The sequence below is a fragment of the Salvelinus sp. IW2-2015 genome, linkage group LG15 (assembly GCF_002910315.2).
Source record: "Salvelinus sp. IW2-2015 linkage group LG15, ASM291031v2, whole genome shotgun sequence".
NCBI classification, from domain to species: domain Eukaryota; kingdom Metazoa; phylum Chordata; class Actinopteri; order Salmoniformes; family Salmonidae; genus Salvelinus; species Salvelinus sp. IW2-2015.
In genome coordinates, this window is record NC_036855.1 from 6,649,358 (window position 1) to 6,666,786 (window position 17,429).

Genomic DNA, 17,429 nt, shown 5'->3' on the forward strand with positions numbered 1-17,429 from the left:
TTGCTTTGGCAATGTTAACATATGTTTCCCATGCTAATAAAGCCCTTGAATTGAAATTGAATTGAAATTGAGAGACATGGTGATAAAAATAGTAGCCCTAATATCTGTCTTGTTTACTCCTGTCTAATCCAGTGTCTGTGGCCTACAGAGGAGGTGCTGGTGGTTAGCAGTAGCAGTAGGGGAAGTATTCTACCTGATAAAGAGGAGCAGAGGAAGAGCCAGGAGCTGAACAGAGAATTACCATCCAGTCCTCACCCTCCTCTCCATTCTCATGACAGCTCGAGCCACCATTTATCACCGGCAGTAATGATGTGATGAATTCATTTCACCCCACGCTACACCATACCACTGGCCCTGCTACAGGGATTCTAGTGCTCGGACTCCACCAGATAAGCACTTAGGAAACTCTTCCCGGGGCACCGGCGAGGATGGAATAGGTAGGGGGAGAGAGGAGACATATTGTCTGACAGGCATGGGGCTCAGAAGAGGGAGGTGGGAGAGAGGAGACATCTTGTCTGACAGGGATGGGGCTAAAAAGAGGTAGGGGGAGAGAGGAGACATATTGTCTGACAGGCATGGGGCTCAGAAGACGGAGATGGGAGAAAGGAGACATCTTGTCTGACAGGGATGGGCTAAAAAGAGGTAGGGGGAGAGAGGAGACATATTGTCTGACAGGGATGGGGCTCAGAAGAAGGAGATGGGAGCAAGGAGACATCTTGTCTGACAGGGATGGAGCTGAGAAGACAGAGGGGGGAGAGAGGAGTGAGGGAAGGCCATGAAAGTTATTTCAAACAAGTGGAGGCAAAACAGAGGAACATGGAGGTGTAGAGGCTGAACAGAGGAACATGGAGGTGTAGAGGCTGAACAGGGGAACATGGAGGTGTGGAGGCTGAACAGAGGAACATGGAGGTGTGGAGGCTAAACAGAGGAACATGGAGGTGTAGAGGCTGAACAGAGGAACATGGAGGAGTGGAGGCTGAACAGGGGAACATGGAGGTGTGGAGGCTGAACAGAGGAACATGGAGGTGTGGAGGCTGAACAGAGGAACATGGAGGTGTAGAGGCTGAACAGAGGAACATGGAGGTGTGGAGGCTAAACAGAGGAACATGGAGGTGTGGAGGCTAAACAGAAGAACATGGAGGTGTGGAGGCTAAACAGAGGAACATGGAGGTGTGGAGGCTAACGAAGGAACATGGAGGTGTAGAGGCTGAACAGAGGAACATGGAGGTGTGGAGGCTAAACAGAGAACATGGGAGGTGTAGAGGCTAAACAGAGGAACATGGAGGTGTGGAGTTGTGGAGGCAGGACAGAGGAACATGGAGTTTGGAAGCCATGTAACAGAGACATAATCATTATGATTGGAACCTTCTCCAGAGACTAGCATACTGTATTAATCACAACACATGCCCTATATACAGTACTAGTCAAAGGGTTAGACACACCTACTCATTGCAGAATAATAGTGAAGACATCAAAACTGTGAAAAAACACATATGGAATCATGTAGTTGCCAAAAAAGTGTTATATATTTGATTTTTGATATTCTTCAAAGTATTCACCCTTTGCCTAAATGACAGCTTTGCACACTCTTTGCATTCTCTCAACCAGCTTCATGAGGTAGTCATCTGGAATGCATTTCAATTAACAGGTGTGCCTTCTTAAAAGTTAATTTGTGGAATGTCTTTTCTTCTTMATGTGTTTGAGCCAATCAGTTGTGTTGTGACAAGGTAGGGGTGGTAAACAGAAGACAGCCCTATTTGGTAAAAGACCAAATCCATACTTTGGAAAGAACAGCTCAAATAAACAAAGAGAAATGACAGTCAATCAATACTTTAAGACATAAAGGTCAGTCAACGGGGGAAAGTTCMWGAACCTTGAAAGTTTCTTCAAGTACGGCCGCAAAAACCATCAAGYGCTACGATGAAACTGGCTCTCATGAGGACCGCCACAGGGAAGGAAGACCCAGAGTTACTTCTGCTTCAGAGGATAAGTTCATTAGAATTAACTGCACCTCCGATTGAGATTTGCTTCTGCCAAGAAACACGAGCAATGGACATTAGACCGGTGGAAATCTATYCTTCGGTCTGATGAGTCAAAATTTGAGATTTTTGGTTCCAACCACCATCTCTTTGTGAGACGCAGAATAGGTGAATAGATGATCTCCGCATGTGTGGTTCCCACCGTGAAGCATGGTGGAGGAGGTGTGATGGTGTGGGAGTGCTTTTCTGGTGACACTGTCTCAGTGATTTATTTAGAATTCGAGACACACTTAACTAGCATGGCTACCACAGCATTCTGCACCGATACGCCATCCTATCTGGTTCGCGCTTAGTGGGACTATCATTTGTTTTTCAACAGGACAATGACCCAACAGACCTCCAGGCTGTGTAAGGACTATTTGACCAAGAAGGAGAGTGATGGAGTGCTGCATCAGATGACCTGGCCTCCACAATCACCCGACCTCAACCCACTTGAGATGGTTTGGGATGAGTTGGACTGCAGAGCGAAGGAAAAGCAGCCAACAAGTGCTTAGCATACAGTATGTGGGAACACCTTTAAGACTGTTGGAAAAGCATCCAGTTTAAGATGGTTGAGAGAATGACAAGAGTGTGTAAAGCTGTGGTAAAGGCAGAAGAATCTCAAATTTCTCAAATATATTTTGATTTGTTTACACTTTTTTGGTTAGTGTGTGTTAGTGTGTGTTTCATAGTTTATGTCTTCACTATTATTCTAAAATGTAGAAAATAGTAAGAAATAAAGAGAACCCCTTGAATGAGTAGGTGTGTCCAAACTTTTGACTGATACTGTATATATATATATATATATATATATATATATATATATATATACAGTCAAAAGTACCTTTATTTTCTTTACTCTCCTACATGATATGTCCTGTGTTCATGTATGGAGATACATGTTACTGTTTGTTTGTAAATTGAAAGGACTGCCCCTCCCTCCCCACGCATGCACACATTTAATTTTGTATTTAATTAATTTGATTCATAACAACAAACACTTAACTACAGTTTTGATCTTAACTTTTATCAAAACTGTTGGGAACACTTTTGCTGTTTGTTCAATCATATCACTCTTAAAAGCTAGGTCAGGAAGAGAGAAAAATATCCCATTCAAASTTCCCAAGAACGTGATTTAAATAAAAATTACTTCCGAGTACATTGCTTTTATAATGAAGTTCAGAACAGAAAAAATGGGGTTCAATGCGAGGTTGAATTTAGGTTCATTCATAAACTCCCTGTTGAGGCGACACATAGAGTACGGCTCTATTGACTGTGATAAGGATAGCAGGGAGGGAGAGTGAAACCAAAGTCACTGTGATCAATGCCTCTCACATCTAATTGTGCCACATATCGATCTGCAGGTATACAATTCCAGTTGATATTGACACTCACTCCAACATCAGTATACACAGAATAATACACTACCAGTCATCAGACTGTTTACCTTTACAACATGACTTTGTAATATGCTAATTTAAGAGAATCATTAAAACATTTAATAACGGAATAGATGGTGAAAGAAGGTTCTACTATAAAGTAGCATATTTTGTAAGGCAAGATAAAAAACCATAGTAAAAATTAATGACAACAAAGATGTCAAGAAAGAAGAAACGTGTATTTAAGAATGAGAAAACATTAGGGCTTTGAGTACAATGATGAACAATAACTCATATTTTATGTTTTTGAGGATTCATTTTATAAATGTTGAACAATATACTGTCTTCCATAATAACTGCAACCACATACACTTGTTCACGATATTTCCGTAGTCGCTAGAATATTCAACACAATCTTGAATTAGCTACGATTGACTGAAATTCAATCACTAAAATTGATTAAAATGGTTTGAAGAGAAGGGCGTGCTCCTCTAATGATATGCAGGCAATGTGGCGGTGGTGGTGAGCGGATGACGCTGGTGATGAACTTTCACCTTATTGGAGAGCACCAGAGGCGGCTGTCCCAGCCAATTACCCACTAGGGTTTGAGGGCTACTTTGACGGTCCAGATACACCATAGCTCCTCCCTGGGTTCATTTTCCATATCCTGGGAGGGTTCACGGTGAGACCTTTAACCTCATTTCAGGCAGCAATAAGATAAGCGTGTTAAACTGAGTTAAACCAACACGGTAGAACTGAGATGATGTCGTTGTCTCCCAGCCGGCAAGTCGCAGTTCCGTTTTGGAGCTGTTAAAAAGGAAAGCATACAGCCATGTCTGAGAGTCTAAATGCTTCACTTACTGTCATTACTATGGAACAAAATATATGCACGCCAAACTGTAAGTCACTTTGGATAAAAGAGTCTGCTAAATGACATATAACTACATCATCACTACTCTCCTCCGTATTCCACTGTCAGTCAGGTGCATGATTGCAGCCTCGCATAGTGTTCATACATGTTATTCACTATCTGTTACACAGTAATGTTGATGCCTCAGCAGCTCAACTCAATGCACTTTTTTACTGTATAACAAAATACCAGTACAAAGATCCATCCTGAGGGAATATGCAAACTACTTCTACTATTGACGCGGTACATGAATGTGTACGGCCCCTCCATTGAGAAGGTGCTGTGTGTTGCTGAAAGGCTGGAACATTAAGGGAGGTACTCACACGGGTAAGAGCACCTCATCAAATGGGATTGTTGGTTTTAGAGACTATTTTCAGTTATTTTCCTGGGCTAGAGTAGAGGTACTCCATGTAAACGCCACAATTAGAGGTATGGGACAGACTGCCACACAGGGAGAGAGGGGGATGGAAAGACAGGAGGGGAGAGGAGAGAGGGGGATATGAATGGGAGTGGAATGGAAAAACGCTTTCTCACAGTCTCCCTCTCTCTCTCTCTCTCTCTCTCTTTCTCCCCCCTCTATCTCTCTCTCTCTCCATTAAAGCCTGTGTGTGTTCCTCTGTGGCCTGCTACCTTGCTCCTGACACCTCTCTCATGCTGGCCAGCTGTGGAGGGGTCTGCATGCAGTGAGGGTGAGGACCCTTAAAGGAGCTCTTAAAGGGGCTTTGTCTCTGAGAGTGTGTGTGTGGGGCCACCAGGCAGACCCAAAGTGTGAAATCAAAGCTCATGAGCCCTTCCATTCCATTGGGAACACCACACACACACACACACACACACACACACACACACACACACACACACACACACACACACACACAGGGACAGCCTGGCAAAGCTAATGGGTCAGCGTGGTGGACCGGGCCATCTGAGTGGGTCGGAAATAAAGGATGGACCAAACCATCGGACAGATGGGTGATTGATGGGCTGAACAGTCTGTGAAGGGGGATTGTGGAGGGAATGGACCACTTTAAAAGTTAGGGGTGCTATTGCGAAGTTGAGGGTGGAAAGGACAACCTACCAGAGAGAGTGAGAGAGGGAGAGAGAGAGGAGAGAGAGAGAGGAGAGAGAGAGAGAGAGAGAGAGAGAGAGGAGAGAGAGAGAGAGAGAGGAGAGAAGAGAGAGAGAGAGAGAGAGAGAGAGAGGAAGAGAGAGAGAGAGAGAGAGAGAGAGAGAGAGAGTAGAGAGTAGAGAGTAGAGAGAGAGAGAGAGAGAGATAGAGAGAGAGAGAGAGGAGAGAGAGAGAGAGTGAGAGAGAGAGAGTGAGAGAGAGAGAGTGAGAGAGAGAGTGAGAGAAGAGAGAGAGAGAGAGAGAGACTCAAAATGGTGATACTTACAGTGTCTAGCTCTCACACCAACAATGCTACCAGAGGCCCTGCATGGAAAAAGAGGATATTTCGGCTATGCTTTTGTGAAACTCTGGGCGAGCCTACACTTCTGTTGATTTGTGATCTACCTTGCATTCTGTTTGAAATTCATGTGTGCAGTTGCAATTGTTAATCATGCCTGCTACACATTCTGTTGAACTCATCTGGTTCGATGGCTAGCCCTATGCACTTCTTGTTGAACTCATTGGTTCGATGGCTAGCCTATGCACTTCTGTTGAACTCATTGGTTCGATGGCTAGCCTATGCACTTCACCTCCGCAGTTCATATTTTTACATCACAACACTTGTAACTCTTGTTGCAACCCAGATGGAGGAATGACAACACAGCTGGGCAAAGATTTTTTTGCTTAAGTTCTGGTCTGAAAGTGACCTGAATACTTTACTGTAGAATAGCTACAGCAAAAGTAAAACCCAGACTGAGCTATGAGTACTGTATTTAGGTCAGCAGTACATAGAGGGATTTCYATTTGTTTCTCCGGTAATAAACAAAGGCAGAGCCATTAGGCCTTGCCCCAACCAGGAAATGAAGGAGTACGGCAGCTCTATCTGCTAATGTGTGTGAGTCCTCTCCCCTGAGTAAGGCCAAACTAACTCAGTCCCACTTCTTTTCCATTAGATAACACACACTGTGAAAAAGTCAAGAAGTTCTCTCCACTGTATACCTCATTAAAAGTAAGAAGTAATGGAGAAACAAGGATGCAAGAGCAACGTTTCTCCCCTAGATTAATTTCTCCCCAAAATAAAAGTGGTTCTAAATGAGATGTTCTGTAATCTAAATACGATCTCTAAGGGTTCTTATTGGCCATTGTCAATGACACCAAATTCATAGATTGATGTTTTATACATATGGCATGGGAAGAATACATTTTGTGGAAACATACAGACAAGCGGGAGTGCCGTTTAGCAACAGATTTACAAAAGTTATTCGCTCTTCATAGCAGAGAAGAAGATTTGTATGTCATTTGAAGAGGTTTTAGTTGACTTACCTGTGACGTCTGCTGCCATCAGCCCCTCTGATCTGATGACCTTAACCTGGACCACTCCCACRTCCTTCAGGTTGTGGAACGACCTCAGCACACTCTGCAGGTTAGAGGTCAGAGGTCAGGGGTGATGGGAACATTGAGTACATTAAGCTGTGGGAAACAGTTCAGGACAGTTCAATTTACCACTAACATCCAAACGGTCACATTAAGTGAAGTCGAATGGGCAAAATGTATTTTCATTGCCCAGGCAGTCGACGATCTTCCCTTTCTCTCTTTTCTTTAGTTTAACACACAGGCACTATGTTCATAAGAATGACATTACCTTTTCTGTTTTGTGTGAACTAAGCTGGAGGATGGGAGGTGGGGGAGGATGGGAGGATGGAAGGTGGGGGAGGATGGGAGGTGGGATGTGGGGGAGGATGGGAGGTGGGGTGGTTGGGAGGTGAGGGAGGGGGTGAGGATGGGAGGTGGAGGAGGATGGGAGGTGGGGGAGGATGGGAGGTGGGGGATGTGGGGGAGGTTGGGAGGTGGGGAGGTGAGAGGTGGGGGAGGATGGGTTGGAGGGTGGGAAAATATTCTACAGCCTTTCATTAAAAAAATAAAGAGGCCTCATCTCCTGAGCTTTTCAATCTATCTGCCTGTCTATTGAGAGGGCTGAAAAGGCAGCCCTGCAAATCAGAAATTCCTCTGCTATGGAAATGTTCCGGCTTCACAAATCAGCCATGTTTTTTTTCTCTCTCTCTCTCTCTCTCTCTCTCTCTCTCTCTCTCTCTCTCTTCTCTCTCTCTCTCTCTCTCTCTCCTCTCTCTCTCTCTCTCTCTCTTTTAGGCCGTCCTCAATAATCACAAATAATAAGCTGTCATATCTTCAGAGAAATCATGTTTAAACTTATGTGGAAAGGTTTTCTCCCCTTCCCTTCTCTCCTCTCATCTTCATTCTAAGGCATTTCAACAATAATATCGCTGGAAACAGGCAGAGGCTGACAGAGTTTATAATAAATTAAGTCTGTAGCCTGGCCCTGACTCTGAAATGTAAATTATATTACTCCTCTGGGTATGTAAGGGGGTTATTGCCAGAGAGAGAATAAATTGAAGTGAAGTGTGTTTTCTCTGCTTTTAAGACACGCCAGCACGGCTCTCAGTGCAGGGCTGTGTGTGTGTGTGTTGTGTGTGTGATTGCACCTCCTCACTCTTTCCTTTATCTGCTAGACTTGTCCATACATTTACGCTGCCAGACTTGTCCTATGTCCTATCTGACCTCTGTGAAGGGAAAATGAGGCTGCCGCTAACATGGAGATGTGTGTTTTTCATTGAGTGATAGAAAAGTCACAGCAGACTGGGCTGGTTTCATCATCATACAGTCGAGAGATGATCACTGTACCCTGTAGAGAGGTGTGTGTGTGTGTGTGTGGTGTGTGTGTGTGTGTGTGTGTGGGTGTGTGGTGTGTGGGTGGTGTGTGTGTGTGTGTGTGTGTGTGTGTGTGTGTGTGTGTGTGTGTGTGTGTGTGTGTGTGTGTGTGTGTGTGTTGTGTGTGTGTGTGTGTACACCAGTATGACCAGTAAATAAGTGATGGTGCCCAGTAACTATCACATCACTCCTGAATCCCAGTCACGCCTCAGTGGAAGTGGGAAGTGTCTGAGCTCTGCAATTTCTCTATATGGCGTTTATCAGTAAATGGCGTGGTGTTTACTCTCTCGCTCCCTGTCTTTCTCTCTCTGTCTGTCTCTCTGTGTCTGTCTCTCTCTGTGTCTGTCTCTCTCTCTCTCTCTCTCTCTCTCTCTCTCTCTCTCTCATCTCTCTCTCTCTCTCTCTCTCTCTCTCTCTCTCTCTCTCTCTCTCTTCTCTCTCTCTCTCTCTCTCCCTGTTCACAACAAAAACAGAAAAGGTAATGTCATTCTTATGAACATAGTGCCTGTGTGTTAAACTAAAGAAAGAGAGAAAGGGAAGATCGTCGACTGCCTGGGCAATGAAATACATTTTGCCCATTCGACTTCACTTAATGTGACCGTTTGGATTGTTAGTGGTAAATTGAACTGTCTGAACTGTTTCCCACAGCTTAATGTACTCAATGTTCCCATCACCCCTGACCTCTGACCTCTAACCTGCAGAGTGTGCTGAGGTCGTTCCACAACCTGAAGGAGTGGGAGTGGTCCAGGTTAAGGTCATCAGATCAGAGGGCTGATGGCAGCAGACGTCACAGGTAAGTCAACTAAAACCTCTTCAAATGACATACAAATCTTCTTCTCTGCTATGAAGAGCGAATAACTTTTGTAAATCTGTTGCTAAACGGCACTCCCGCTTGTCTGTATGTTTCCACAAAATGTATTCTTCCCATGCCATATGTATAAAACATCAATCTATGAATTTGGTGTCATTGACAATGGCCAATAAGAACCCTTAGAGATCGTATTTAGATTACAGAACATCTCATTTAGAACCACTTTTATTTTGGGGAGAAATTAATCTAGGGGAGAAACGTTGCTCTTGCATCCTTGTTTCTCCATTACTTCTTACTTTTAATGAGGTATACAGTGGAGAGAACTTCTTGACTTTTTCCACAGTGTGTGTTATCTAATGGAAAAGAAGTGGGACTGAGTTAGTTTGCCTTACTCAGGGAGAGGACTCACACACATTAGCAGATAGAGCTGCCGTACTCCTTCATTTCCTGGTTGGGGCAAGGCCTAATGGCTCTGCCTTTGTTTATTACCGGAGAAACAAATGAAATCCCTCTATGTACTGCTGACCTAAATACAGTACTCATAGCTCAGTCTGGGTTTACTTTTGCTGTAGCTATTCTACAGTAAAGTATTCAGGTCACTTTCAGACCAGAACTTAAGCAAAAAAATCTTTGCCCAGCTGTGTTGTCATTCCTCCATCTGGGTTGCAACAAGAGTTACAAGTGTTGTGATGTAAAAATATGAACTGCGGAGTGAAGTGATAGCGCTGCATGAGCACGTGCATAGCTAGCATACTGGTTCACAGATGCATAGGCTAGCCGAACAATGAGTTCACATGCATAGGCTGCTCCTTTCACAGAATGTGGCTAGCATGAATGATTACGTGCTGTGATTCTCTGCAGCTGAGCATTGTTGGTGTGAGAGCTAGACACTGTCAAGTATCACCATTTTGAGTCTCTCTCTCTCTCTCTCTCTCTCTCTACTCTCTCTCTCACTCTCTCATCTCACTCTCATCTCTCACTCTCTCTCTCTCTCTCTCTCTCTCTCTCTCTCTCTCTCTTCTCTCTCTCTCTCTCTCATCTCCTCTCTCTCTTCTCTCTCTCTCTCTTCTCTCTCTCTCTCTCCTCTCTTCTCTCTCTCTTCCTCTCTCTCTCTCTCCTCTCTCTCTCTCTCTCTCTCTCTCTCTCTCTCTCTCTCTCTCTCCTCTTCTCTCTCTCTCTCTCTCCCTCTCTCACTCTCTCTGGTAGGTTGTCCTTTCCACCTCAACTTCGCAATAGCACCCTAACTTTTAAAGTGGTCCATTCCTCCACTAATCCCGCCTTCACAGACTGTTCAGCCCATCAATCACCCATCTGTCCGATGGTTTGGTCCATCCTTTATTCCGACCCACTCAGATGGCCCGGTCACCACGCTGACCATTAGCTTTGCCAGGCTGTCCCTGTGTGTGTGTGTGTGTGTGTGTGTGTGTGTGTGTGTGTGTGTGTGTGTGTGTGTGTGTGTGTGTGTGTGTGCCCCATGGAATGGAAGGGCTCATGAGCTTTGATTTCACACTTTGGGTCTGCCTGGTGGCCCCACACACACACTCTCAGAGACAAAGCCCCTTTAAGAGCTCCTTTAAGGGTCCTCACCCTCACTGCATGCAGACCCTCCACAGCTGGCCAGCATGAGAGAGGTGTCAGGAGCAAGGTAGCAGGCCACAGAGGAACACACACAGGCTTTAATGGAGAGAGAGAGAGAGATAGAGGGGGAGAAAGAGAGAGAGAGAGAAGAGAGAGGGAGACTGTGAGAAAGCGTTTTTCCATTCCACTCCATTCATATCCCCTCTTCCTCTCCCCCTCCTGTCTATCCATCCCTCTCCCCTGTGTGCAGTCTGTCCATACTCTAATTGTGGGCGTTTACATGGAGTACCTTACTCTAGCCCAGGAAAATAACTGAAAATAAGTCTCTAAAAACCAACAATCCCATTTGATGAGGTGCTCTTACCCGTGGTGAGTACCTCCCTTAATGTTCCCAGCCTTTCAGCAACACACAGCACCTTCTCAATGGAGGGGCCGTACACCTTCATGTACCGCGTCAATAGTAGAAGTAGTGTTGCATATTTCCCTCAGGATGGATCTTTGTTATGGTATTTTTGTTTAACAGTAAAAAAGTTGCATGAGTGAGCTCTGAGGCATCAACATTACTTGTAACAGGATAGTGAATAACATGTATGAAACACTAATGCCGGGCTGCAATTCATGGCACCTGACTGACAGTGGAATACGGGAGGAGAGTAGTGATATGTAGTTAGTATGTCATTTAGCAGACTCTTTTATCCAAAGTGACTTTACAGTTGCGTTGCATATATTTTTGTTCCATTTAGTACTGACAGAAGTGAAGCAATTTAGACTCTCAGACATGGCTGTATGGCTTTCCTTAAACAGCTCCAAAACGGAACTGCGACTTGCCGGCTGGGGACAACGACATCATCTCAGTCTACCGTGTTGGTTTAACTCAGTTAACACGCTTATCTTATTGCATGCCTGAAATAGTAAAAGTCTCACGTGAAACCCCTCCAGATATGGAAAATTGACCCAGGGAGGAGCTATGGTGATCTGCGACCGTCAAAAGTGCCTCAAACCCTAGAAACTGGGTAATTTGGCTGGGACAGCCGCCTCTGGTCTCTCCAATAAGGTGAAAGTCAATCACCAGCGTCATGCCAGCTCACCACCACCGCCACAATTCCTGCATATCATTAGAGGGAGCACGCCCTTCTCTTCAAACCATTTTAATCAATTTAGTTGATAATTTCAGTCATCGTAGCTAATTTCAAGATTCATGTGTTGATATATCTAGCGACTACGGAAATATCGTGAACAAGTGTATGTGGTTGCATTTATTATGGAAGACAGTATTATTGTTCAACCATTTATAAATGAATCTCAAAAACATTAAAAATATGAGTATTGTTCATCATTGTACTCAAACCCTAAATGTTTTCTCATTCTTAAATACACGTTCCTTCTTCTTGACATCTTTGTTTGTCGATTAATTCTTACTATGGTTTTATCTTGCCTTACAAATATGCTACTTTATAGTAGAACCTTTTTTCACCATCTATTCCGTTATTAATGTTTAATGATTCTCTTAAATTAGCATATTACAAGTCAGTTGTAAAGGGTAACAGTTCTGATGACTGTTAGTGTAATTTTCTGTGATAGCTGATTTGGGTGAGTGTCAATATCAACGGAATTTGTATACCTGCAGATCGATATGTGGCACAATTAATGTGAGAGGCCATTGATCACAGTGATTTGTTTCACTCTCCCTCCCTGCTATCCTTTATCAAGTCAATAGAAGCCGTACTTCTATGTTCGCATCAACAGGGGGGTTTATGAATGGAACCGAAATTCAACCTCGCATTGACCCCATTTTTTTGTTTTCTGAAACTTCATTATAAAAGCAATGTACTCGGGAAGTAATTTTTATTTTAAATCACGTTCTTAGAACTTGAATGGGATATTTTTCTCTCTTCCTGACCTAGCGTTTTAAGATGATATGATTGAACAACAGCAAAGTGTTCCAACAGTTTTGATAAAGAGTTAAGATCAAAACTGTAGTTAAGTGTTTGTTGTTTATGAATCAAATTAATTAAAATACAAATTAAATGTGTGGCATGCGTGGGAGGGAGGGAGGGCAGTCCTTTCAATCTTACAAACAACAGTAACAATGTATCTCCATACATGACACAGGACATACTCATTTAGGAGTAGTAACAGAAAATAAAGGAACTTTTGACTGTAATATATATATATATATATATAATATATATATATATATATATATATATATATATATTATATATATAATATTTATACAGTATGTCAAAGTTTTGGACACACCTACTCATTCAAGAGGGTTCTCTTTATTTCTACTATTTTCTACATTTTAGAATAATGTGAAGACCATAAACTATGAAAACACACACTAACACACACTAACAAAAAAGTTGTAAACAAATCAAAATAATATTTGAGAAATTTGAATTTCTTCTGCATTACCAAACAGCTTTACACACTCTTGTTCATTCTTCTCAACCATCTTAAACTGGTACTGCTTTTCCACAGTCTTAAAGGTGTTTCCCACATACTTGTATGCTAAAGCACTTGTTGGCTGCTTTTCCTTCGCTCTGCAGTCAACTCAATCCCAAATCCATTCTAAGTGGGTTGAGGTCGGGAGTGATTGTGGGGCAGGTCATCTGATGCAGCACTCCATCACTCTCCTTCTTGGTCCAAATAGTCCTTCACAGCCTGGAGGTCTGTTGGGTATGTCCTGTTGAAAAACCAAATGATAGTCCCACTAAGCGCGAACCATGAATAGGATGCGTATCGGTTGAGACATGCTGTGGTAGCCATGCTAGTTAAGTGTGTCTCGAATTCTAAATAAATCACTGAGACAGTGTCACCAGAAAAAGCACTCCCACACCATCACAACCTCCTCCACCAATGCTTCACGTGGGAACCACACATGCGGATGATCATCTATTCACCTATTTGCGTCTCACAAAGAGATGTGGTTGGAACCAAAAAATCTCAAATTTTGACTCATCAACCGAAGAATAGATGTTTCCACCGGTCTAATGTCCATTGCTACGTGTTTCTGCAGAAGCAAATCTCAATCGGAGGTGCAGTTAATTTCTATGAACTTATCCTCTGAGCAGAAGTAAACTCTGGGTCTCTCCTTCCCTGTGGCGGTCCTTCTATTGAGAGCCATTTCATCGTAAGCACTTTGATGGTTTTTGCGGCCGTACTTGAAGAACACTTTCAAGGTGGTCAGGAACTCCCCGTTGAACTGACCTTTTATGCTTAAAGTATTGATTGACCTGTCATTCTCTTTGTTATTGAGCCTGTTCTTTTCCAAGTATGGAATTGGCTCTTTTACCAAATAGGGCTGTCTTCTGTTACCACCCCTACCTTGTCACAACACAAACTGATTGGCTTTCAAACACATTGAAGAAAAAAGACATTCACAAATTTAACTTTTAAGAACAGCACCTGTTAATTGAAATGCATTCCAGATGACTACCTCGACTGGACGAAGCCCCGATTGGTGCGCGTGGACGAAGTAAAAAATGCAAAGAGTGTGCAAAGCTGTCATTAGGCAAAGGGTTGAATACTTTTGAAGATATCAAAAAATCAAATTATATAAACTTTTTGGGCAACTACATGAATCCATATGTGGTTTTTTCAACGTTTTGATGTCTTCACGTATTATTCTGCAATGAGTAGGTGTGTCTAAACCTTTGAACTGAGTACTGTATATAGGCAATGTGTTTGTGATAATTACAGTATGCTAGTCTCTGGAGAAGGTTCCAATCATAATGATGTTATGTCTCTGTTACTGGCTTCCAAACTTCCATGTTCCTCTGTCCTGCCTCCACAATCCAATCACCTCCATGTTCCTCTGTTCAGCCATCACTCCTCCATGTTCCTTCTGTTTAAGCCTCCCACACCTCCATGTTCTCTGTTTAGCCTCTACCACCTCATGTTCCTCTGTTTAGAGCCTCACCCTCCATGTTCCTCTGTTTCAGCCTCTTACACCTCCATGTTCCTTCTGTTTTAGCCTCCACACCTCCATTGTCCTCTGTTTAGCCTCCACACCGTCCATGTTCTTCTGTTTAGGCCTCCACACCCTCCATGTTCCTCTGTTTGCCTCCAACCTTCCATGTTCCTCTGTTCAGCCTCTACACCTCCATGTTCCTCTGTTAACAGGCCTCCACAACCTCCATGTTTTCCTCTGTTCACCCTCCACACCTCCATGTTCCCCTGTTAGCCTCACTCCTCCATGTTCCTCTGTTCAGCCTCGTACACCTCCATGTTTCCTCTGTTTAGCCTCCAACACTTCATGTTTCCCTCTGTTCAGCCTCCACACCTCCATGTTCCCCTGTTCAGCCTCTACACCTCCATGTTCCCTCTGTTCAGCCTTTCTACACCTCCATGTTCCTCTGTTTTGCCTCCACTTGTTTGAAATAACTTTCCTGGCCTTCCTCACTCCTGCTCTCCCCCTCGCTCTGGTCTTCTCAGCTCCATCCCTGTCAGACAAGATGTTCTCCTTGCTCCCATCTCCTTCTTCTGAGCCCCATCCCTGTAGATGACAAATAATGTCTCCTCTCTCCCCTACCTCTTTTTAGCCATCCCTGTCAGACAAGATGTCTCCTTTCTCCCATCTCCGTCTTCTGAGCCCCAATGCCTGTCAGACATATGTTCTCCTTCTCCCCTACCTCTTTTTAGCCCCATCCCTGTCAGACAAGATGTCTCCTCTCTCCCACCCTCCCTCTTTTCTGAGCTCCCATGCCTGCAGACAATAGTCTCCTTCTTCCCCCTACCTATTCCATCCTCCGCCGGTGCCCCGGGAAAGAGTTTCCTAAGTGGTATCTTGGTGGAGTCCGAGCACTAGAATCCCTGTAGCAGGGCCAGTGGTATGGTGTAGCGTGCGGTGAAATGAATTCATCACATCATTACGCCGGTGATAAATGGGTGGGCTGCGAGCTGTCCATGAGAATGGAGAGGAGGGTGGAGGACTGAGGATGGTAATTCTCTGGTTCAGCTCCTGGCTCTTCCTCTGCTCCTCTTTATCCAGTTAGAATACTTCCCCACTGCTACTGTAACCACAGCAACCTCCTCTTGTAGGCCAACAGACACTGGATTAGACAGGAGTAAAACCAATGACCAGATATTAGGGCTACTATTTTTATCACCATGTCTCCTCAATTTCAATTCAATTTCAATTAAGAGGCTTTATTAGGCATGGGAAACATATGTTAACATTGCCAAAGGCAAGTGGAAGTAGATTAATATACAAAAGTGGAAATGAACAATAAAAATGAACAGTGACCACTTTACACTCACAGACATCCATAAATTAATCTCTCTGCTGTCCCTGTTTACCCTTACAGGTGAAGAGTGACCGCTCTTCTGTTGGTGGAAACTGATAACGATCGGACTACAGACACACAGGTCTACAAGAACCTCAACCCGTGTGGGAAACAAGTCTTCACCTTGTGAGTGCACTTCTGTCCATGTTGTTGCCACATACCCAATCCTGAACCTCATGCTGGGTGGGCTCTCTCTTTCTGTCTGTTTCTCCTCACTCTCTGACATATGCCAGTACTTCATATATGTGCCACAACAAGCACGTCTATTGAATTGTGTTTGGCAACTATTGCTAATATTTTATTTTTGTCTTTTTTTTACTTAGGCAAGTCAGTTAAGAACTATTCTTATTTACAATGACAGCCTACTGGGGAACAGTGGTTAACTGCCTTGTTCAGGCAGAAACGAAATCGATTCTTCGGTTACTGGGACCAACGCCTCTAACCACAAAAAACTAAAAAAAAAAAAAATGGCTTACCTCCACTCCCAAATAATAAGATAATGAAGTATACATATATTATTTGAAGTAGTATTACAGTACAGTATATACAGTACCTATAACTACAGCACATGATCATAACAAAGGCATGGTTATAAAAAAAACAATCAAAGCTTATTAATATTAAAAATAGTATATAATTCATACTTAATTTCCAGTTATTACCCGTTCCAGTTATGCCACTTACTTGTCACCATTTGCCAAGTGAACATTTGTAAAATGTAAGGATTACAATGTGAATACCTAATTGGGGGTGGGGGGATGCACATGATGATCTCTCTGTCTGTCAATTATGTTCTTTCTAGGTTCTCTATTTCTGCAAAATCTACATGATCATTTGTTTGGATAAAGCACGTTTTCTTAAACCATCTTGATTTCAATAATATGATCAAACACTGTCGATTTACTGCGCTTTCATTCAACTAGCAAAGCATTGCACAGCGTTTGCATTAGCCTACTTGTAAATAGTCCAAATCTATTTATTTGACAGTGAGAACATGTCATATATTCATGAAGTCTATATATCTCATAGAAAATATGCTAATGCAGAGATGGTTGAGATTAATTTCAGAGGTCTTAGGTTTTATCCCCTTATAAATCATTCCTCCTATACATTTTGATTTTTGATGACATGCCATATAATTTGGATACAAATACATGACTATGTACAATACATTTATATATATATATATTTCAGTCTTCTTTACAGGAAATACACAAAGTGAATTCCCAGGGAAAGCTGGGTTAATTTTTAGTCGTCCTTTGAGTGACGCCTGTCTCTCTCTTTCTGTAAGAGAAACCTCTTTTCTTTCCATCAGCCTTCTTCCTCCCTAGCCTACTTTTTCAAAGATGACATTCCTGCCACAATTCCCTTCCTTCCTACCAACTCTTACACTCTTTATTAGTTGAGGTCAAAGCTCAATAGAGGCTCTTGGAGTTTTTCATCAATGCTTATGATGCGGTGTGATATGTGTGATTGTAATGGGTAACGGTTGTTCTGTGGGCGAGTAGTAATGTGAAGGACATCAACTCCGGTGTTGGAGGTGACAGTGTACAACGAGGACCGAGACAGAAGTGCAAGACTTCCTGGGTAAAGTGGCCATCCTTTTT

At 43.2% G+C, this 17,429-nt stretch overlaps 1 protein-coding gene across 1 annotated transcript in view; it reads right to left on the minus strand.

The window, feature by feature from the left end:
* The window catches only part of LOC111973959 (multiple C2 and transmembrane domain-containing protein 1-like), a 285,210-nt gene that overhangs the window by 111,688 nt on the left and 156,093 nt on the right, over nucleotides 1-17,429 (minus strand). Inside the window, 1 exon segment of the mRNA XM_070446903.1 lies at nucleotides 6,736-6,829. Coding sequence (XP_070303004.1) covers nucleotides 6,736-6,829 — 94 coding nt within the window.